General features: G+C 51.6%; 4 protein-coding genes across 14 annotated transcripts in view; 2 read left to right on the top strand and 2 right to left on the bottom strand.

The window, feature by feature from the left end:
* The first annotated feature begins 4,599 nt into the window (after positions 1 to 4,599).
* On the top strand, positions 4,600 to 8,823 carry MXD3 (MAX dimerization protein 3). Its single transcript, XM_036886944.2, has 6 exons — positions 4,600 to 4,802; positions 5,069 to 5,174; positions 5,844 to 5,873; positions 6,005 to 6,119; positions 8,068 to 8,251; positions 8,335 to 8,823. The coding sequence occupies exons 1-6, from the start codon at positions 4,733 to 4,735 to the stop codon at positions 8,439 to 8,441; spliced, it is 612 nt and encodes a 203-aa protein (XP_036742839.2). The 5' UTR covers positions 4,600 to 4,732; the 3' UTR covers positions 8,442 to 8,823.
* Positions 8,824 to 9,038: 215 nt separating this feature from the next.
* On the bottom strand, positions 9,039 to 12,333 carry PRELID1 (PRELI domain containing 1). Its single transcript, XM_036886941.2, has 5 exons — positions 12,083 to 12,333; positions 11,269 to 11,494; positions 9,957 to 10,070; positions 9,781 to 9,859; positions 9,039 to 9,531 (listed from the first exon to the last, which is right to left on the bottom strand). The coding sequence occupies exons 1-5, from the start codon at positions 12,172 to 12,174 to the stop codon at positions 9,383 to 9,385; spliced, it is 660 nt and encodes a 219-aa protein (XP_036742836.1). The 5' UTR covers positions 12,175 to 12,333; the 3' UTR covers positions 9,039 to 9,382.
* A 113-nt stretch (positions 12,334 to 12,446) lies between these two features.
* Positions 12,447 to 17,383, top strand: RAB24 (RAB24, member RAS oncogene family). Of its 2 annotated transcripts, none has more exons than XM_036886942.2 (8): positions 12,447 to 12,906; positions 12,989 to 13,057; positions 13,267 to 13,345; positions 13,460 to 13,527; positions 13,613 to 13,712; positions 13,894 to 13,944; positions 14,084 to 14,146; positions 17,207 to 17,383. In XM_036886942.2, exons 1-8 carry the CDS (start codon positions 12,790 to 12,792, stop codon positions 17,275 to 17,277), a joined length of 618 nt encoding a protein of 205 aa, XP_036742837.1. In that variant the 5' UTR covers positions 12,447 to 12,789; the 3' UTR covers positions 17,278 to 17,383. The 2 variants fall into 2 exon arrangements, with proteins under 2 accessions (XP_036742837.1, XP_036742838.1); XM_036886943.2 differs by lacking the exon at positions 17,207 to 17,383 and adding an exon at positions 14,266 to 14,624 and having other exon boundaries at positions 12,451 to 12,906.
* Positions 15,790 to 22,756, bottom strand: part of NSD1 (nuclear receptor binding SET domain protein 1) — a 188,724-nt gene continuing 181,757 nt past the window's right edge. For 9 of the 10 annotated variants that reach the window (XM_036886924.2, XM_036886928.2, XM_036886926.2 and 6 more), the window contains one exon: positions 15,790 to 22,223. In XM_036886924.2, coding sequence (XP_036742819.2) covers positions 20,596 to 22,223 — 1,628 coding nt within the window. In that variant the 3' untranslated portion in view covers positions 15,790 to 20,595. The remainder of the gene's footprint in view (positions 22,224 to 22,756) is intronic. The other variant, XM_057492300.1, reaches the window with a different exon arrangement.

The raw sequence follows: 22,756 nt of genomic DNA, 5'->3' as shown, positions 1-22,756 counted from the left end.
ACTAACCTTGAAACTCGAAATACCCACAATGCCTTGGGTGATGCTGGCAAAATGCTCTAATGGGGAGGGCAATGCCCATAAGTATTCCATTGTTAAACGGAAATGGTTTATAACATGCTACTGGGAGAATTTGAGGAGATACTCAAAAGCAAGGAGTCTTTTCTCCCGGAGGGCTGACTCTGGAACCACATGAGGAACAGCTGTATCCTGTGGCCACTGGGTCACTTGGGCAGCACCCTACTGAGAGCTCTCCACTGACTAGCAAAGCTGCTTGGTTTGTGGGCAGCAGTTCCGTGGACAGCTTGTTTGAAATGAGGGCAAGCGGGGGGCTGCAGCAACGCAGAGATGGGCTAGCCAAGATGTGTTCCTCCTGTACCATCTGAGGTACAAAATGCCAACAAGAACTGTTCTGTGTGCTGCAAGAAAGACAATTTGTGCCTCTGGGCAGACTTCCCCAGGGAAGGCCCCACTTGTAGCTGGCAAGTCAGACTGATGCCAGTAAAGCCAGGGGGTGTGCTTACAGATGGGTCCTGACAGAATAGACAGTTACTCTGGACTGGGCTTAGCTTACCCTGTGGTAGATGCAGATGTTTGGGGTACAATAAAAGGCTGGAGCAGAACGATTTGGACTGCCAGGTCACCTATCTTCAGACCAAGGAACTCATTTTGCAGTCCATAATGGTCAACAGTAGGCAGAGAGATATGCCCTCAGAGTAGTGGTTTGATGGAGAATTGGAACAGGCAATTTAAACTTTTGTTATTGTTGTTGTCTAAAATGGGAAGAAATAAAGTTGTGAAGGGCTGGCTCGCATACCTTCATGAGTGCATGCTCACATTCAACATAAGCGGGTCAAGGGAAGGTCCCCACTAGATTCCTCTGCTTTTGGGGGGTACTTGGGGAAGAGGTGCTGGGAAGGATGCTAGTATAACTACACGTTTTTCTTTTTCCACCACCTCAACTTCTTCTGTCTACCTGATGCAGAGGTCCCAGGACCAGGCTGCAACTGCAGGCGCCAAGAGCAGGGGTGAGCCCTGAATAAGGAACTCACCGTACTTTTGGCCCTTTATGTCAGCATTGCTGTGTGCCTTCACCCCATCTGGTGAAACTGGGGCTGACAGTGAATGCAGCTATATTGCTTAGTGGTAGGGACAGGCTACCTGATCTGCACCCGTGTGACCCTACCCCACAGGAGTGGGAGTATCCTGAGGGGGTAGTATGTGCTAGACCAGCATTGCTGCTGGTAGTCCAGCCCAGCACAGTAGGTGGTCTGTGCAAAGGCACAGGCATGGGAGGACCAGGTGTCATAGTTACCCAGACTCCAGAGCTCCATCCCTTGGCCAGTGGTCTCATGTGGACTGTGTTCCCTCTAACCGTACAGTTGGCTGAACAGCTCACAAAGCCTGAGAGAAAGAGGAATGCTCAGATCTTCACTCTGACTGCCAGATAGGTAAGAATTTGCACTCTTAAGGAAAGTAAACAAAAATAAAATAAACATATACTTCAATATAGTTACACTCCATTATATTTTTCCCCATGTTTGTATTCTACAATCAGTAAAAAAATTGCAGAACTTGAGAAGCAAGAAAATATGCTTTATAATCAAGAGGAAACACAGTCAATAGAAGTCCCACAAAAAAAGCCCCACATTATTGGAATTAGCAGATAAAGACATAAAACAACTATTATAAATATATAAAATAATTAATGGGAAAAGAATAATAACTGGGATAGAGAGAGGGTATGAGTTGAAAGTGTCCCTCAAAAACTTATGTCTGCCTCAGAATGTGACGTAATTTGGAAATAGGGTCTTTATAGATATAATTAGTTAAGTTAATATGAGATTATATTGGGCTCCAATCCAGTGACTGGTGTTCTTACAAGAGGGAAATATAGACATAGACACAGGGGCAAATGCCTGGTGAAGATGGAGGTAGAGACTGAAGTGATGCACCTATAAGCCAAGGGGTCCCTATAAGCTTGTCTGAAGCCAAGGACAACTGGTAGCCGCCATACATGAGGAGAGAGGCCTCGGCCAGATGCTCGCTTAGAGCTGCTCCAGAGGAGCCAGTCCTGATGATAGCTGGCTTTTGGACTCCTAGCCTCCAGGACTGTGTGGGAGAGTAAATTCCTGTTGTTTTAAGCCAGTCAGTTTATAGTACTTTGTTATGGCAGCCCTAAGAAATTAATAGACAAGGTAATGAGATATTCTGGGATAGCAATAGAAAAAGAAAAGAACCAAGTGGAAATTCTAATGAAAAATATGATAGCTAAGTAAAAACTACAATGATGGGCTAAACACAAAATTGGACATTATAGAACAAAAACTTGAAGACAAGTAAATAAAACTTACCACACTGAAGCAGAAACATTAAAACTAAAACTAAAACTAAAACCACTCCCAAACAGCAGCAGCAGTGGTTACCCATGATAGAATACCAAACTGGGAACTCATACATGAGACTGGGATCAAAGTAAGAGAGAAAAGAGAATAGGGCAAGAAAAAATATTTTTAGAAGTAAGGACTGACAAACTTTCCAAAAGCTCAAACACCCCAAGCAAGGCAAACACAAAGAAAACCACTCCCCCAGGTATCATAGTCAACAGCTGGGAACCAAAGATAGAAAATATTAAAAGCAGGTAGAGGAAAAAGGCACATCTTCCCCATGTGCCCTGCTTCCTGGGAGGTATTACTTCCTGTCCCCCTGGCCAGTGGCCCTGACCCACTTTCATGGGAGGCCTAAGGCCTGGCTGACCTTAGCCTACATGTTCCCAAGCTCATGTCCTATCCATAGCTTCTAGGATGATGTCCAAGCTCCTCAGTGTAGTCAGTCCAGCCCCCTGCTGGGAGCTCTCCTCCCTCAGAACCCCCACCCCCCAATCCTACCCATGCTCCAAGATTGAGCCACCTGGGTCCCAGATGTCTGACTAGAGGTTTGTGCCTGCACTGTGTGGATGCTGACTTTTGTGAAATAAAATTGGAAATTCACAAGCCTGTGACTTCTTTCTTCACACTTTACTGATTGTGGGTAGAGGTTTGGGGAACCCATCAGCTTGTTCTGGGCTCTGCCTGCCTCTCTAGTATTGGCTTGCACTGTGCTCTCTCCATGCTACCCACATTGGCCTTTTTTCAGTCTGTATATTCCTTTCGTCCTCAGGGCCTGTGGACCTGCTCTTCCGGTGTCTGGAATTCTCCTATATCCTATATCCCTCTTGTACATAGATACCTGTTCATCCACTTTTCCAGAAAACCTTTCTCTGATCTTCCTGATGAGATCAAATGCTCCTTAGGAATTGCCCTCATGTTGTATCTTTTCCTGTGAGGACTCATCAAAGCTGTAACTCCTTTGTGTGATTACTGTGTGGACCTCTATCCCTTTTGGTCTGGCTTTACCCATTGTTGTATTCTCTGGTCCCCAGCACAGTGCCTGGGATCCAGTAAGTTCTCTGCAAATATTGTGTGCGTGTACTGCTGGGTGAATGGGTGGATGGTGCCGTGTACCTGTTTACCCAGGATTCTCTCTTTATAAAGAATCTAGGCCCTCCTCTCCATTTTGGGTCGCAGACTCAGCCCCAACCCGGCAGTAATAGGTGTTGCTCCTAGAAGTCACTGTAGCTACCCCTTCTGGAGGTCAGAGTCATGTTGAGGAAGGGCTCATGGACTATAAGACAACCAGGGGTTCTGTAGGAGGAAGCCTGTGCCTGCAACAGCTCCTACGGTGCTGGGCACAGCATGGACATGGTCTCTGATCCTTCAATAACGCTGTTGCTGTGCTTTCCAAGCTTACAGGAGGTCTTCCCGAGCCGCACAGCTGAGAAGCAGCGGTGACGGAAGGAACCCAGCTCCTTGGGCTGCAGAACCCAGGGCTCTCTAGCAAGCCAGTTCGCTAGCTTGGGAAGGTTAGTACCCTACTGACGTTTTTGTAGCAACAATAGCTGGAGGAGGAGGTGGAGGAGGAGATTGTTCCCACTCGCCACAATAGGAAGCTGCCGCCAGCGGGGGCTCCTGGGGAAGATGGCAGGAAGGCAAGGACACAGACCCCTGGGCGCAGGGGCGAGATCCGCGCCCCCTCCCCTGGCGCCTGCGCACTGAGGTCCTGTTCCCGGTTCAACCCCGCCCCCATCGCTTGGGTTTTCAAATTTGAAACCTCCTTTTCCCGCCCAAAGTGTTGACCAGCAGCGGGAGCGGGCGGGGCCGCACGCGGCCAATAGTGCCTCAGAGACTCCCACGCCCCGCCCCGAAAGTGTCAGCCGCGAGCTGCAGGAGGCAATGGGCAAATGGGCTTAGGGCGCCTGCCAGCCCCGCCTCCGCGGCGCCCACGTGCAGCGGCGGAACCCAGGGTCTCCCGGGGACCACCGAACTCCAGCGCACCAATCTAGGTCCGGGATTTTCGCAACCAGCGAGGGGCTGAAAGGCCCAAAGACGCCAAGTAATCAGAAAGTGGTCTCCGAGCGAGGCGGGAAGACGCAGCAATTACCACCCCGGGGGTTCGCCGAAGGGCCGGACTGGCCCTGAGCGAGTGCAAATGGACTTGTGGGCTCGCGAAGGGTGGGCTGTGGCTCCCACTCCCGGAAGGGCGGGGCCAAGAGCTGGGCCGTCCCGGGGGCGGGGATCCTGGGGGCGGGGCCGCGCGCCTGTGTTTGTTGCATCGTGTCAGTTACATTGTAACAAAAGTGGTGCAGTAGCTCCTCCAGCCAGCACCCTAGGCCCCCCTGTGGCCAGCTGTCGCCGACATGGAACCCGTGGCCAGCAACATCCAGGTCTTGCTGCAGGCGGCCGAGTTCCTGGAGCGCCGAGAGAGAGGTGAGGAAGAACCCTTGGCCACACTCCTCGCAACGATCTTGCTGACACGGGCCTGGGCTGGACTTGGCTTCTAACTCGAGGGCTGCATGGCCTTAGGACAGTAGCCCCGGGGCAACCTCGCCGCCACCTTCAACTCGAGAGTGGTCCGCGGGTGGTCAGGCTGGAGAAATGGCCCTGGCGCCAAAACCTCTCCCCGTCCGTGCAGTGCCAGGGGCGCCAGCTGGGAGCAGCCCCAGCCTGATGTGGGAGGGGGCTCTCTCTGGCAGAGGCCGAGCATGGCTATGCGTCCCTGTGCCCGCACCGGAGTCCGGGCCCCGTCCACAGGAGGAGGAAGAGATCCCCCCAGGCTCCTGCCGCGCTGGACAGTGGGCGGTGAGGAGGGCTGGGGGGAGTGGGGAATGGGGGTGGGGGGATGGGAGCTGTCCCTCTTCGGTCCCCTCCACTGCCCACCTTCTCCTTGTTGCATCTTCGGGGCCAGGTACCCTAACCCTACTCGGGAGGCATTCAGATCCCTCCTGCCATATCCCACCACCCCCAAACACCTTCCTGTTCATTTAAGGACTATTTGTTGAGCACCCCTGATGTGTCAGAACTGTGAACAAGGCACTTCTGGGTCCTGTTTCCACTCATGCTGGTACAGTCCACGTATCACCACTCGCTTTCCCCCTCAGGCTTCCTCCTTTTAACTTCTTGTCTCAACCTTTTGCACATGGTTCCCTCCACTTTGAATGCTTCTCTCTCCACTGGGTAACTTGTATTTCTGGCTCAGCTCAACTGTCTGTCCAGGAAGCTCTTCCTGATAGCTCAGTAGGGGACCTCGTTTGGACCCCACAGCCACCTGGGCAGGCCGTGCTCAGCAATTGGCCTCCGTGTGTCTGCCTCTGCCTGGGGACTCAGGTGACAAAAGCCAGTACAAGGTGGCCACACTGCGCTAATTTGGGGCAGACATCCGTAGTGGATTTTTGAACCCCTGGGAGCCCTGGTATTGAGGGTGTAGGCAGTAGCTGACCCCCCTAACCCCATCCTCCTTGGCATTGGCAGGTCTGTGCACAATGAGCTGGAGAAGCGCAGGTGAGTCCCAGCCCTGCCCTAACTGCATCAAATCCCAGGAACCACCTTCCTCTCTGGCTTTCTTCCCTCCCCTGCTGTCCCTGTGGCCAGCAAGGCTGGGCTGGCACTGCCCTCAGACCCCTTCCCCCCAGGAGAGCCCAGCTGAAGCGATGCCTGGAGCAGCTGAAACAGCAAATGCCCCTGGGGGCTGACTGTGCCCGACACACCACACTGAGCCTTCTGCGCTGGGCCAGGGTGCACATCCAGGTAAAGAGCTACCCCAGTGCCCTGGGGCCACCTGTCAGGATTGCTGGAAAGGTATAGTAGGCATGGGCTGGGTGGAACTGGGGAGAGAGGCTTGAGATCATATTCCAAAGTGTATGACATGGGACAGTTCTCTGCTTTCATTTTCCAAATTTGTTAAGTAGAAGGAAAAGCAGAAAATAACTCAAGATTGTTCTGAGGCTTAAGTGCCTTTGCCCAGTAAATGTTCACTGTTGTTATTACAGTTATTATTACTTCCATTCCAACTGTGGGCCCCCGGACAAGTCACTTAGCCTCTTTGGACTTCATTTCCTCCTCTGTGTGGGGGGCATGGCTGTTGAAAAGATTCTGTGATAGGTCACGGCACAATGGTCCTCCGGACTGCAGATGGATGGTCCTCACTCTCCCTCTCTCCCGTCCTTCAAGACCTCCTGTTCTGGGTGGTCTGTCCTGATGCCACTTTGGAAGGCAGCTCCAGAGGTCAAGAGGGGAAAGGACAGAGGACAACAGTCACCTGTCCTCCCAGGGCCCTTGCGGCTTCTGTCTGGGCTCTCAGCGCCCCCTGGTGGTCAGGAGTGGGGTGTGCTGACTCAAGCCCGAGGCAACTCCAGAGTGGGGATTAGAAGACACCAGGAAAAAAACAAGCCTTTCCCTACCCTAATGGCCTGTCATAGGAAGAAATGGAAACACAGAGGGCTGAGGAAGAGGCAGCATAGCTATAAGAAGCAAAAATCAGAACCTTGGTCCAGGGCCTGAGTTGTATTCTTTCCTTCAGCAAGTATTTATTAAGCACCTGCCCTTCCAGGCCCTTTCTTGGCACAGGGGACCATGGCAGGGACAGATCACTAGGCCATGCAGTAAATCAGTCATGGTATGGGAACTGTCTGCACTGTTCCCTAGGTGCTTGCATTCCCCTCATTGTGGCTGACATGTTGGCTGAGTAGTGGGCCTGTTTCTTACATGGTGCTTGCCTGACCTGGTTGATGTGTGTGCCTCTGATGCTGGATGGCCTGGGAGCTTCCTGTTTTGCCTCCACCAGGCTGTCCTCCACCTTGCCCTAGAATGTTCTGTGCAGCACATAGATCTGTCTAGGTCTGTCTCCTGCTAAAATCTTCTATGGCTCCTGACTGGACAGTCTCAGTTCCTTACTTCCAAAAAAGCTGACCTCTTCATGGACTTGTTTCCCTCTGCCTGGATACTTCTTCCCCATCTTCGCCTAGGCAGCTCTTACTCATCCTTCCACTCCAAGTCCAAATGCCTCACCTACCTCTCCCCTTCTTGTAGACTGAAAGCAGGCTTCTGCCCACTGAGGGCTCCCATGGGAGAACCCTTGGCCCTCTAGTCTGTAGAACTCAAGGTGGGCAGAGCTCGGGTGAGGGTTGGGGGAGGGGACTAATGCTGAAGGCTTAGGGCTCCTGGGAGCGTCTTGACCAGGAGTTACAAACTGGTAGCTTTTTTTTGGTCTGTAGTTTCTAAAACTTTAAATTAGCTGTTAGCACTTCAAAGGGCATTTGACCTGAAAAAAATCTTGACTTTCTAAGCTTCTCTTAAAGAAACTGGGAAACCTGGCAATCCTGGGCCTGTTTCCACATGGCAGTACTTGGCTGGAACCTGGAGGTGGTTCCCTCCCTGATCCAGAGTACACACTTGCACATAGCCACAGTCTCTTCCAATCTGATGCTTGACACCAAATACTCTATTCCTCCAGGGCCTCCCTCCTCCCTCAACCTAGACAGAATTCTCACAGGCCATTTAGATGGTGCAAGAGGGCAGGATGGCCTGGCTTTGGAGAGGCTGCAGGAGCAATCCTTTGGGACCCAAATTTAGTGGGGTCCACCTGGAGCATGGAGCAGCAGTTTCCAAGTGACCATGCTTGCTGTTGAATGGTGTTGGGGTGAGGCCCCAACACCCCAACAGCTGACCCCACCCTGACTTCCCCTGGGGTCTGCAGAAGCTGGAAGAGCAGGAACAGCAGGCCCGGAGACTCAAGGAGAAGCTGCGCAGCAAGCAGCAGAGCCTACAGCAGCAGCTGGAGCAGCTGCAGGGGCTGCCAGGGGCAGGTGAGCGGGAGCGGCCGCGGTCGGACAGCCTGGACTCTTCAGGTCTCTCCTCGGAGCGCTCCGACTCAGACCAAGGTGAGTGCTCTGAAGCCAAGCGGACGTGCGGGCCGCGCAGGCCATGTAGGCCATCTCTCCTGACTGGACCCCTCCCTGTGCAGAGGAGGTGGACGTGGAGAGCCTGGTGTTCGGGGGCGAGGCTGAGCTGCTGCGGGGCTTCAGCACAGGCCAGGAGCACAGTTACTCACACAGCGGCACCTGGCTATGACCCTCACTGCCCTGCAGCAGGCCTCTGGCCTAGACCACCTCTGCTCTGCCAGGCAGGCGCCTTCCCCAAGCCTCAGGGGTTACTGGGAGTCACCTCCTCCTGGAATGAACTGAGAAGCTCCTTGTCTGGGAACAGGTGCTCTCCCCACCCCACTGCCTGCTGTTCAGTTTCTCCTAGGGGAGGGGCACCTGGGCCTCCCGAGCCCTGGGGGGCATGCAGCCTGGGCCTGGGCCACCTGGCCCTTCCAGGCCTTTCTTGTAGCACTTGGCTCAGCTGTCCCATGGGGACAGGAAGCCTCTTGGGCCCTCACATTCTTTCCCAGACAAGGTCCCATGGTCTTTGTCCACAGATACTGTACAGTATTTTCATTAAAAGCTTTTTTTACTAACTTCCTATCCATGATCTTGCCCTGATGAAAATGGGGAAACTCCCAGCCACAAACTGGAAAAGAGGAAATGAGATTGGTAGCCACCACTAACACTGCTGACCATGCCAAGCAGCGCCCCTTCAGTCCTCACAGCTCAGAGGCCCAGAGCCAGGCAACAAGTGGAGTCAAGATTCCAACCAAAGCCGTCTGACTCCAGACCTGGGGCTGAATGAATTCAACAAATATTTATTGGATGCCTTTTATGTGCTAGATATTGTTCTAGGTACTTGGGACACATCAGAGAACAGACCAAAGGTCCCTGCCCCATGGAGCTTAGTCTTGTGTTTGTCACTTCCCTGCACACTGTGACCTGGAAAGTCACAGCACCTGTCCTTAGCCGCCTGATGCGGGAATAAGGCCCAGCCCAGATGTGGGTTAGCATGCTTGGCACACTGTAGCCACCACACGGGACACCTGCACCCGACCCACACAGACAGCAGAGGGGGCTGGAAGTTGACTTTTAAAATAAAGTCTTGGAGCAGTAGGGGTGGGGTGGGTGATGCCAGGGCTGTGGCTACACGAACTGCTGCGGCTGTGGCTGCTGCTTGGTGGCTGCCTTGCTGGCGAGATCCTTGGCTTTCTCCGTAGCTGCCAGTGCCGTCTCCTTGGCTTTCTCCTTGGCTTCCTTGGCTGTCTCCACAAGGGTTTTGGAAGGGGCCTCACCTGCAGCAAGGGGCAGGGGCTGGCTTCAGAAGACACCAAGAAGACACACCTAACCACCTCCCTCCAAACATCACCTCCAGTGAGCTGCGCCCCATCAAAAAGGCAGTATTTGGCCAGGGTACAGATAAGAGGTCCCAGGCTTAGAGTGGGGGTGGTGACAGCCCCAGGCTCCATGTAGCCCCAGGCTCCACGTAGCCCCAGGCAACTAGAACTTGGACCCCACCCTCTGCTTGTGCCCAGAGCCTTCACCTTGCAGCTTGGCCAAGATGTATTCAAAGCCCTTCATAGTCTTGGTCACATTGCTTTTGAACCGGGCGAGACCAAATTCCTGGCAAAAGATGACAAGAGAAAGGATTCTGAGCTGCTCATGGACCCCCTAGCTCACCTCTGTGCATGGGCCCCAGTACCCATACAACACTCCTCACCTGGACAGCTCTGGAGACACCAAATATGCTAGAGGAGACCCAGGCTTCCCGGCGGATTTCGGTCCAGCCACTGTTATCAGAGTTCACACAGTAAACACATCGCTCCTCCACCATCTGTCGGGCCAACCACAACCATGTGGGAATCTTTCTCTTTGCAACCTGCACAGCCATTTCATTCCCCTACCTCTTGAAAGCAAATTGAACATCTACCCCTTTCCTTACTGCATTCCCAAGCTGCATTTCAAGGAAGAGAGTAAGAACATAAAGGCCATCATACTCTTCTAACACCTCTCCTCTGATCCTTTAAACTGAAAGGCACATGGACTTCTGAGATCAGCAGAGGGCCTTACAACTCTCTCCTGGTCCTGGATTTTGTTTTGTACTTTTAGGTCTAGACATGTGAAATGCTTTTAGCCTGCCGCTCTTAAGCTTCCTGGCCTCCCAAATAAAAATGAAAATCTAGCCATCACTATAGCTCTATCAGAAAGGAGAAAATGAATCAGTACTTCCAAAAGACTTAGAAGTCATTTCTCATAGCTAGATTACTAGTTTACAAACACAAGTAGTGCCCTCAGGAAAGTTAGCTGTGAGGACTCTGGATAACTCTGGGGCAGAGCATCAAGGTGCTTACTCACTGTGCCCTTATAGGACACTTCCCCTCTCTGAACCTTACTTCCTTTTTGCACAGTAGAAACCCCTCCCAGGGTTATTGTGAAGATTAGCAGAGAAAGAGACTCAGAGTTCTCTGAAAGCTTTTAGGGTATTTACATGTTGAGACTACTGCAGAATGTTCCTTAAACCATGGCCTTTCAAGCTTTTTTAAGGGCAAGAGAGCAAAGGTATGTGGAACCCCTTTTCCCCAAAATCTCGGGCAGAAACTGTTCAGTAAGACCCTAAAAGTGGAATGACTCTAGTTGATGTAGTGCAAGGGGCCCCGATCCTTTCTCCTGAGGCACATCCACAACACTCTTGTAGCTTGACAGATTTCTATTTGAAAACCACTGCCTCCTTCCCTCTGCGTCACTCCTGTGGGTCCAACCTATACATGTGCCAGGCAGTGTGAGAGTTCCACATTTAGTTAGTACTTGCAAACTCTGAAGAACATGTCCCCTTCCCCCACTGTATGAATGAGTAAAAAGACAGGTCCAGAGAGGCTGACCCACTGAAAGATCATTTTAATTTGTACTGGAGAGCCATCATGCCACAGTAACCCAGATCTGCCTCAGGCCATTAGAGGCTCCCCTCATGGCTACCTAGCCACATGTACCTAGAGTGCTCTACTTCTGGGGGGACCAAGGTGGGGTGATCTCACCATCAGCCGGGCATGGTTGATGTTCCAGGTGAAGGTGGTCATGGTCTGGTTCTGTGGGTCCACAACAGAATCCTCCAGGATGTACACCGAGTGAGCAACATTGGCAGGAAACAGTCGCTCGGCCCAGCGGGGCATCCTGTTGGTCTTGGTCAGGAGTCGCCGTGACAGGAGCTTCTGGTCAGGGGTCACCTCCCGGTGTACTATGTCTTCCGTCAAGACATGTTTGCTGCAGGTGTCAGAGTGAAGGTGACCCGCGGGAGCCTGCCCCTGAGAGACTGCCTGTTGGCGTTTCCATTTGGAGTCTCCCTGCCCAGAATGGCCATGCCTTCTTCCAAACTTGTTGAGTGATCTGTGTTGTGGCTCAGACCTGAACTACAATCCCTGGAGCTTATCTGAGGGCAAATTCCAACTCCCGCCCCCTCGCTGGCCTGGATTCCTGGGCTTCCCAGCAGGGCTGGACCTCAAGATTTATTACACCACGGGAGGATGCCACAAGCAGAGAGTGGTAGTCAAACGCCCACATGTCCAACCCCAACATCCCTCCCGACTCCTGTGCCGCCACCTCTTCCTGTCTCACCACCGAGTTGAGAAAACCATGGACGAGGGCCTCAATTAAACCACTGCTCAAGCCCAGCCTCCTCCTAGTACCTTGCGGGCCTAGCCTCGCCGCTTCCCGGATGGGGTCCTCTTACCCTAAAGACGGCCACGGTTCAGGGGATCCCCTACCCCGAACTCCATGTCGAGTTTTTCCTAGCCCCACACTTCCATCGCCAAACAGCGAGGGGGCAGAATTGCTTTTTCTAGGGACACGTACCTATAGGGATTCGGGTACCGCTGCCAGAAAGCAGCGAACACTTGGTCCCAGGAACTCCGAAGCACGCTCTGGCCCAGGAAATACTTCACCATCGTCCCGGCCAGTGCGGGCTCAGCACCCGCGCAGCATCAGGGGCGCGGGACCCCGGGGCACGCGGAGGCCGGGCCGGGGCTCGGCGCACGCCTGCCAGACTGGAAGCTCAGTTACCACTGCGGCGCGCCCAAGCTGCCGCCGCCGCCGCCGCCGCCATGAGTTGTCGGGCCACCCGCCACTTCCGGCGCAGCCGCGCGCACCCACAACTTCCGGCGCCAGCTCACGTGACCCCCAGGTCCGGCCCTCTTGCCCTTTCCCCTCTCCCCCCGCGGGAGTCGCGGCGCTGCAGACGGGAGCCGGGTTGGAGGGGCCACTAGGTCGGGTGGGGAATCTGTGCCCGAGCAGCGCCTGAGCCGGGCGGCGAGAGAGCGACGGAGCAAGCGTTCGAGCTGGGCGGTGGCGTGCGGCCCGGGTCCTGGGCTCTTCCAGGGAGAATAGCTCCCGGTGCCGAAGAACCGGGACAGACGGGGGCGCTGCTGGAGCTTGAGCCCGACGCGGTGTCTCGAGTCGTAGGTGGCCGACTGAATCCTGGGCGCTGCCTGCTGGAGCGGAGATCCGGGTTTGCTTCCCGCCCCCGCTCAGGACCCTGACGTGGGTGAGACAACCCTGGGAGCATGAGCGGGCAGCGCGTGGACGTCAAGGTGGTGATGCTGGGCAAAGAGTACGTGGGCAAGACGAGCCTGGTGGAGCGATACGTGCACGACCGCTTCCTCGTGGGGCCGTATCAGAATGTGAGTGTACCCCCGCGGGGCCCAACACGGGTGGGAGGGGGCTAGCTCGCACCCGGGGCCCTGATAGCCTCTTTGGTTGCAGACCATCGGGGCCGCCTTCGTGGCCAAGGTGATGTCCGTTGGAGACCGGACGGTGACTTTGGGCATTTGGGTAAGTCCCCTGGGCGAGTAGTTCTGCGAAAACCCGTTTCCTGAGGAGGCTTAGATCCTCCCTATTACTGGCTGACTTGTGCCTTCAGAGGACCTTTGTCTTCTCTAGACCCCAGCTTAAAAATGGTGGTGTGGAGGACGTGGTATTTAGTTTGAAGTCTTGAGTAGCTCGTAACTTAGTCTAGGGCTGAGCCCTCTCCTGTCCTTTAGGACACAGCAGGCTCTGAGCGCTACGAGGCCATGAGCCGCATCTACTACCGGGGCGCCAAGGCTGCCATCGTCTGCTACGGTAAGGGGTGGGATGGACGGGGGAGGACCCTTGCCTGTTTCTCAAACAAGAGGTGGGTGCTTGGCTGGCCTTAAGAGGCCCGTGACCCTTGTGTTTCCTGTCTCCAATACCAAGACCTCACAGACAGCAGCAGCTTTGAGCGAGCAAAGTTCTGGGTGAAGGAGCTGCGCAACCTAGAAGAGGTAGGTGGCCAGACTTAACCAGAGGACAAGTTCCTGAGGCTCTGGTGGTCTGTGGGCGTGATCCTAACCTTGTTTTCTACTCTAGGGTTGTCAGATCTACCTGTGTGGCACCAAGAGTGATTTGCTGGAGGAAGACAGACGGCGTCGCCGTGTGGACTTTCATGATGTCCAGGACTATGCAGACAGTAGCTGCTCCTCAGCTCCTTGGGGGTGGGGGAGGGAAGTGGCTGCTATGGCATGATCCCTCGGGAAGGCTTTTTCGCCTCCTTAAACCTGCAGGGTCCAGAAGATCCCCTTAACTGCTAGCCTTCCCCTTTGTGTCCACCTGATTTTCAGGTATGAGGCTTTAGTCACTTCTCTTTACAGATATCAATGCTCAGCTCTTTGAAACATCTAGCAAGACAGGCCAGAGTGTGGGTGAGTGCTGTCCTTGGCCTCACAGTAGGAATAGGCAGGGGCACCAGAGGAGGCAGAGAAGGGCCTAGAGGGCTAGGCCACTGGGTGATCCCAGGGCTGCTGGCTTTGGACCCTCACTAGTCATCCTTTTTCCTGCCAGACGAGCTCTTCCAGAAAGTGGCAGAGGATTACATCAGTGTGGCCGCCTTCCAGGTGATGACAGGTGTGTGCTTCCCCAGCCTCTCTGGAGACCTCCTCTAGGCTCACAGCATCTGGCCTACTCCACAGGTTACCTGATCCCCCAACACAAGGGTGCTGAGCTGCCACCTCTCTCTTTGACAGAGGACAAAGGTGTGGACCTGAGCCAGAAGCCAAACCCCTACTTCTACAGCTGTTGTCATCACTAAGTCACCATACTCACCTGGTCTGGGAGAATTAAAGGAATTCCCCCAGAGGGGCTGGACCTAGCTCTTGTCTGGGCTTGGGTGATCAAACGTCTAAGCTACCCCAGGTCCCCATGGCAACAGAGGTGACACCTGCCTGTCTTGGCCCATGGAATGGAGGCAGTATTGGGCTGACTGATGGGCATGAGGAGGGTTAAGGGCTGATTTGGACCCCAGGCTTCTGCCCTGGACAGCACTTTTGTCTGCAGATTAAGTGACTTCTGATTTGTAAATAAAATCAATGCACTGTGAATCACACTTCAGCCCCTTTCCCTGTTGTATGGATTGGGTGTCAAGACACCTAGTTCTTTTGGGGGCCACCTGGCTGGCCTCACTTCCTATAGTAAGGCTCCTCCCAGCTCTTAAATTTTCCGAGGGCCTTTCTGTTTTTTAATAAGAGGCCAAGATAGGGTTAGACACTGGGGTTGGGATATTGCAAAGCTCACAATTCCTTTTTGGTGCTGAGAGAAGCAGACAAGCATTTAGGTGGTATCCAGTGATCAAAGGCTCAAGCACTGCTACCTTAGACTGGCTCTACCACTACTATGTCACGTCTAGGTCCATGAGTCATGTCTGTGGCTCACTCAGATCCTAAGCTTCCCAGCAACATCCTACAGTGTTGTTTAATGGTAGAAAAATCAGGTTTTGCCAGACAGAAAAGGCCTTAGGGAGTCAGACTGGGATCCATTTCAGCTGCTAACTTAGAGAAGGGACTTAAGCTTGGCCTGAGTTTCTCATCTGCAAAATGAAGTGACAGCTACCTACCTTAGGTGAAAAGAACTCCAGGACTAAATGCTTGTTTTACCACACTTGTCCCTGGAGTGCTTTTTGCTGAAGGGGCAGAGAGACTCAAAAGGTTCCCCCAAAGTGTATTTCTGGGCTGTGGAAGTCCAACTATTTCTTCTATTTCTTAAGTATCAGGTGTTCCTGCAGGCAGGGCTGACATGTTCAACCAAAGGAAGCATGTAGTAGCCCTTCCAGTAATGTGGCTTGGCCCCTTTACCTCTGATTCCCCACCGTAGGCCTGAGCCAGTTCCTCTCACAGTGCCCAGCACCTATTTGCCCCTGAAGCATGAAAAATTTGGCCAAGATGGTCAGACTCACACTCAGAAAATGCTTTTGGTTCCATTTCCTTTTTAAAAACCAATTCCTCAAAATACCCTTCCTTCACTGGTGATGGAGGCTTCCTGTATATGAGCTAAAACAGACACCAAGAGGAGTGAAAGACATTCTGACAGCTGGTGGCTACTGGAAGAAAACCCACACCACTCACTTGAGGTGCCTGGGTGAAGGGCTCAGCTCCACCGTGGCCCCACCTGGGAACTATCTAGGGCTGGCTTCTGCTCTTATCCCAAGCCCATCCTCCCTCCTATTAAGCTACATGTCCCCACGGACAACAAAACAAAACACAGGGCAAGGGCCATTAAGAGTAAAGTTACACTTTACTTTACAGTAATTTTTTTTCTATATACAAAGAATTACAGTACATGTTTATGGGGCTCCTAGCACAGGGCTCCCCTCTTTTTCACTAGGAGTTTCACTTACAGCTGACAATCTATAGGGGGTAAGGGGGGGGCAAAAAAAACCCAAAACAGTGATGGACCTCAGCTGACACCCCCCACCCCTTTCTTAAAAATATAAAGATAGGTTTCTATTGTCAGCTTGTTTCTTTGCCAAGACTCACAAAGCTGCTCCTCCATGAGCTCCTGTGTGCTGCACTCACCCGTCTTCAACACACTCTCACCTACATGCACACACAGGCAGCACCCACCTCAGACCTGGGGACCACCTGTTCTCTGCCCCTACCCTGGAAGTCTAAAGCACCAGAATCACTCAGTTCTGCATCTATTCCCTGGGCTCACCTGTCCAAGGCTCTGCTCAGCTTCCAGGGTGTTGTATGTATCTGAAGCCCCTCCACAGCCTGTTTGTGTTAAGTCATGGGAAAGCAGCTCTAGAAAAGGGACCACATAAGAATGTAATGTTTTTTGCTTATGTTGGTAGGAAACATTTCTTCCTAGGCTGTGGGTTCTAATTCATTTAAACTCCACTTCCTTAAGAAATACTACCCTTAATCTTCATAAGCAAGAGAGGTGCTCCCATGAGGATGGAAGAGGTAGAGAGGGGCAGAGAGGAGACCCCACACCAAGAGCTCTCTACCAACCTGTTACAGGCAGTGGATGGGGAGCCTATGGGCAAGGCAATAGCAGCCCTGAGAAAAACTCAATGACCACCTGCATCTGGATACGGCATCTCTTCCACCTCTGGACTGTGCTGTACCACTCCCGTCCCAGGTCAGGTGCAGGCTTCCTTAGGCTCTGCCTTCTCCTTCTCTAAAAGAGCCTCAAAGAGAACATTCTACATAAAATCTCTTCCTTCAGAATAAGAACCTGGGTTTCTCAAGTTGCCAGTCCCTCAACCCTTGGCAGTGCTTATTTATACCAGGAGATTAGCACCATCATTACTTTTTTTGTTGTATACAAAGCAATTATCTATTATTTCAATTTATACTACAGCAACCTCTGGGCCTGCCGCACTGGCCCTAGGAAGCTCAGCTGAGAGCTAACTGGCCATAGCCAATGAGCCTCATGGAGCAGCTACCTAGCTCTAATTGATCTGGAATGTCTAACACACGGTACAGCCCAAACATTATTCAGCAGGAAAAGGAGCTTGTGGCAGCTCTTTCCCTGCCAAGCTCTCAGAAAGGTTAGGTAGGACACAGGGCCACTCTGACCTCCTGGCTGACAAAATCCCCCCAAAAAGCCTTAAGAGAAAACCTGCTTTATAGGAGCTGAAGGCAAAAATCCATCCATGTTCAGTGCTCTCCTGATTCCTCTCCACAGGGAAAGCTGCCAGGACCAGACTTCCTGCCACTCTGTTCACACAATGCAACCTGGGAGTCCAGCTCCAGTGAGTAGATGCTACCGAGCCTGGGAAAGGATCACTGATGCCCTTTGTGCCCTGACTGTAGTGTGGGGGTAAAGTATGTAAAAAATAAATTATTTATATCAATGATAAAACTGTAGATTTGGTAGTTGTTCAGAAGAAGATCAACACAGTGATTTATATCATCTCAAACTCAGTAACTTCAGGGGGGAGCAGACATTTAAAACCTTGATGCTTTTGTAGCAATGACAGCTACTTTGCTATTAGAATGGGTTAGCTCCAGCAGAAGCAAATGAGGCTTTGAGTTGTTTCCCTAATTTTTTTCTGGCTTAACAGGGCTGGGAGAGGTATTGATTCTTTAGCCACTTGTGGGAGCTATAGCTTCCCCTTGGAAAGGCTTCCTGGGGATATGGCTTAGAGGCAGACTCTCTTTTGAGACAAATACCAAACCATCCTGTATAAAGATCAGGAGTTTGTAAGAGAAAGTATTTCCTTTTAACTGCCAATTCACAACCCCTGGAGAAAAAAATCTCATTAATAACTCCAGGAGAGTCCCCAAGGCTGGCGAGGCCACTCCCTTCCTACCTTACCTTCATGCTAGAGTCTCACTTCCCAACAGCCCTTCCGACTCTGCTTCTAACTGTATGGTGACTGCTTTCTTGTTAACACCTTGTATCAGATGCTGCGCTATCAGTGGACTGATAATTGAATTTCTAGTTTCCATTCAACCTGAGAGTGTCTTTCAATGGCCTTCACGGAAGCCTGGCTGTCCAACCATTTAGATAGAGAACTGCCTGCCTCCCGCCCCAAAAGCTCAGGTAGGTCTGGAAGGAAATTTCCAGTGAATGGTGAAGAATGGAAAGAATCAAAACAAAACCACGAAGTGGCCAATCATGGCCCACTGTTCCCTCACTTCTTCCTGTCCTGTGAGACATATCTAGAGCATCTATCAAGTCAATTATCTACCAAAGCCTACTTTAGAGAAGCTACTTCAAGATCAAACTTCTCCACTTAAAAAATTGTACATAGCCTGCACACACATTCCCCCCGCCACACACACACCCCGCAAAAAAATTCACAGTTTATTTCATGAAACAAAGAGCTACGGTAATTTAACACACAACATAGTGAAAGGAGATTCTGACAATGCAGTGCGGATATCTTTTTCTGATCACAACTAGAGATGACAGGAGAGAAAAGGGCACAGGACTGGCACCAAGCAAACCCTACTCATACAACCTAAGAGATTAGGGAAAGGGTCCTACTAGCTGCAGTTATATACTTAATATTCTCACACATGATAAATATTTAATATAATGAACTTTATGTTCTGGGTGGGGTTCTTTAAAAATATCTTTTCCATGGTTTAAAATTTTTTAAAAAAGAAAATAAGATGCTTTGTTTTCTCTTCCTTTTGAACAAAGAGCTTTCCCTCTCTGATGATGTGGGAAGAGAGATAGGATGAAAGGGGAGAACTAGGCAGATGGAATTCACAGAGGAGATTCCGAGGTCTAAGTGAGATGCAGGGATAGGCCCCTAAACTCAGGGCATCCTGTCCAGCCTCATGCCTCTGCCTGAGTTCAAGTGTCTCAACCCGAGACAGACTTTGGGAAATAAAAGCAAATTTTCTTTTAATTTATATATAAAGCGCAAATGCTTCCATACAACTATTGTTCCCTCCTTAGAAGTCATGAGAATAGCCTCAATAGGAACTTGGGAGGAGGAAATTGGGACAAAATATAGACTCCTGTTGAGGGTGTAAAAGCCATAACTGAGACAGAATGGCCAGGAGACACTTGGGCCAGGAGATGGCCTGTTGGCTAAAGCTGTTGGAAAAGTTGGCAAAGGAGAGAGGTAAACACGTTTGGTCTAGGGACAAAGGAGGAGTGGGTGAATGGGAAGGAACACATTTGGTCTAGGGACAAAGGGGAGGAGTGGGTGAATGGGAAGGAACTGGCCAAACAGCACTTCCTGTTGGCAGTTGATGAGCTGGGTGAACGGTAGGGCAGGGTAGCACCAACAGATTTCCCAGCCCTGGGGCCCCAGCTCAGGGCAGCAGTAACAGATAATCAGCAGTTATGAGGAGTCATCTCTTAGACTAGACATTGGTCTAAATGCCACATCTTGCCAGTTATAGGGGAAGGGTTCTTGTTTTTCAGCTATGTCAGTGGGCAGGCACTCTCCATACAGAGCACAGCAATTCTCAGGAAGAGGGCAGCAGAATCCACTAGTGAAGAAGAGGACTCCCTCCATTCAGGTAGGAGGGTAAAGTGTCAGAAGAGAAGATCTTCCATCAGGATCTGGCACTCTACCTGAGCTGGTGGTGGATCTAGCCCAGAGCTTGCCAGTGATTCTCTACAGCCTTTGCCCGAGACTCTGAAATCTGAAAGCACCTGTGTGTTTGAGGGATAGGCATGGGGTGGATTAATGTAAAAAGAAGAAAACTGGTAGGAAAGAAAGATAAGCTTGCCAAATGCCTCCTTACACTGTGGGAAAGCTATGTCCTTGTACAGCCCAACCCACACAATGAGCTGCTCCACCTAGGACCGATCTTCAAACTCTACAGACCTGACAGAAGCAGCAGCACAGCCAATAGCCCCACTTGGCCTCAATACAACCTCCTCCCACCCAGAGAGGAGACCTACACATTGAGTGTGCATGCATGCACATGCACACATGCACACCCCATCAACAGACACTTTTAACACAACCACTTCTGGGGCCACAAAGGACATTACAAAATAGGTCTGGAGTGCCAGGCCCCCTCAGAACTTCCGTTACTTCCTGGTCAAGGGTTCTTGAAAACAGCCTGGGACGGCAGGCATGTTAGGCTCACAGGGATCAGATCTTATCTATCACCTGTCAGTGACTAGTGCCTGGCTTAGCACTTGTGAATGCTCAAGAAATCACCACTGACATGAATGGATTATCAGTTCCTCCCAAGGGTTCATCAGGTACACTCAGTGAGGCGCTCTGAAGGGCTAGGGAAATAGCTTTGAGAGCCCCCTCTACCTTCCAACCTGAACAGCGGAAGTGAATCCCATGCTTGACTCCAGAGTGGACTTTTTATTTCAAGTTACCACATGTAAAGGTTGGGGGAAAGATACCCAAGTCTGTCTTCCTCCTTGGCTGGGGCCCACTTGGATTTCCATACATGGTTCACACCACCACAAGCCCCCACTGGCTAATGTCAGAAGGGTTCTGAGTGTTGGAATATAAGGAAAGAGTAACAGTGGAAAAGTGTTGGGGTCTGTTTCTTAAGGGGGGGGGGGGGGAAGAAAGATGATTTCCCTTCCCCAAGAACCCTGCGGGGGCAGCTGGTCTGGTCATATGGCATTTACTGGTGTTATTTCTGTTCTGACTCTGCACACTTGTGACTGGAAGGAGCCTGGTTAAAAGCTGGAAGTGTATTTTGCTCTGGCTTAGGGTCTTGCCCTCTTCCAAGAGACCAACAAGTCTGTGCTAATGTCTGTGCGCTCCCAGATGACCAGCAAGACTGTGCTAGTGTCTGTCCAGCAACCATGGGCCAAAGCCCTGGCCCTGGTGAGGCTTTTCCCAGGGCCCAAGGAGTCTGCTCTGTGGTTGCCAACTTCTCTTCAGTGGAAAGGCAGGGTGGGGCCTTCCCAAGAGGCCTGAAGGAGTGCCCACTCTTGGCAGCAAGTCCAGGTAGTTGCTGGCTTCTGGCTATCTGCTTCACGTGCTTCACCAGGCCTGGTACTTGGCTGGGAGGCCCTAGGGTCTGCTCCACCCCTGCAGGTGCTCTTCCTGAGGCCTGGGTTGCTGGCTCATATAAAAAAGCCTTGGCAGGGGGTTGAGAAAGAAGTCTGGCCTGTGTAAGTGATTTAACAGCTTGCCAAGGGTGCTCTGAAGGGGCCGCTGCTTTCCCTTGTGGTTGAAGGATAGGATCTGACACACAAGGTCTCTCAACAGCTCGTGGCATCTGCCCCAGACCTTTGCTGGCAGTCCACGAGCTTGACTCCAGAGCTGGCATCTTCTCATCAGTCTGTGGTGTGATTTCATGAGGAGAAACTATCAGCTCCTTCTGGCGAGGAGTTAGGTCTATGAGATCCATCACCAAAGCAGCTCTATTTTTTGATTGAGTATTCTGGTCCACGGGCCTCAGCGCTTTTTCTTTAGCTACCAGGGTCTGGACCACAGCTGACAGTACTTTGTCAGGAGGTGGGAGTCTCTGGGACAAAGAGGCATAGGATTTGTCTGGGGGCCTGTCTGAACTCTGGGGTTTGGGACTGCTGGTGACTAGCAGTCTGTCTGGTGGTGGAAGTCTCAGGCCAGTGGGGACTGGAGTTTTCTCCAATGACTGGGGCCTTGGGTTGGCAGCACCTATGGATTTATCCAGCCTCAGGTCAGTTGTCCCCAGAGGTCTTTCCAATGGCTGGGACCTGACTGAGGGTGAGGAGCTTGGGTTGGTCACTGGACAGGGTTTGTCAGATAGCTGGGGTCTTGGTCCTGCCACTGCAGGTGGTCTGTTCAATGGCTTCTGGCTGGATACCAAGGATTGGGGTTTGGTCCCTGACCCAGCAAGGTCCCTAACCCGATCTACAGGCTGGGGCCTGGAGTCAGTTCTGTCAAGAGGTCTTTCAGGCAACAGTGGTCTCTGACAAGTCCCTGCCACAGCTTTTTTGGACAGTGATAGCATCTGGTTGGTGTCAGCAGGCAGCTTATCCAACATCTTGGGCCCCTGAGCAGGCACTCCTGATGAATGCTCTGCCAGGTGAGTGCTTGGGCCTGGAGGCAGTGGAACTGGAGGAGGCACATACTCACGAATCTCCCCAGGTTCCAGAGGGTTAGGCCCACAGGGGTCATGCTCAGTACAAGACAATCGCCCATCCAGTTTGGAGATGAAGAGCATTCCTTCCCGATGCTGCTTACAAAAGGAGCTGGGACACATCTCACAGAAGGATGCTGCTTCCTTCCCACAGATGTCACACTGATGCCAAGGACACTCCCATTTCCCTGAAAAACACAGATGTGAAACAAAAGCTTATTTAGTAAAATAAGATGCATATGAGATTGGCCATGGCTCTGGGAATGGATCAAAGAAGTGATTTCAAACTGCCACCTTTTGCAGAGAGCTCATGCCACTTGCCTGACAACTCCCTTGCCCCAGAATGTGCTTTTTCTAGTGTACAACAAATACAAATAAACAGCTAAGTATGAAGTAGCAACTGAATATCAACTAAATTTTTGGACAGGATTAATTCCTTGTTTTTTGCAACTATTCCAACAAGGTGGTGGTGGCGGTGGGGGGGGACCAACCCAGAGTTCCCCACAGATGAAATGACAAGATATTACTTTCATAGTTTTATACACTCCATTTGTCCTATACAGCCTCAAATATTCAATTCTCAAGAGGAAATCTCAGCTATTGAAACTCCTGCTTATGTGGTTATTAGTAGGAGTAGGGAACAGATATACAAATGCAAAAATGGAAGCAGACTCACCTTTGCTCAATTTTAAGGTTTGAAACCAGTAAAAACTTTACCTGT

This window comes from Manis pentadactyla, chromosome 2, assembly GCF_030020395.1.
Source record: "Manis pentadactyla isolate mManPen7 chromosome 2, mManPen7.hap1, whole genome shotgun sequence".
In the NCBI taxonomy this organism is placed as follows: Eukaryota; Metazoa; Chordata; class Mammalia; order Pholidota; family Manidae; genus Manis; species Manis pentadactyla.
Note: the sequence above shows the minus strand (reverse complement) of the source record. Positions and strands in the feature narration are given on the sequence as shown.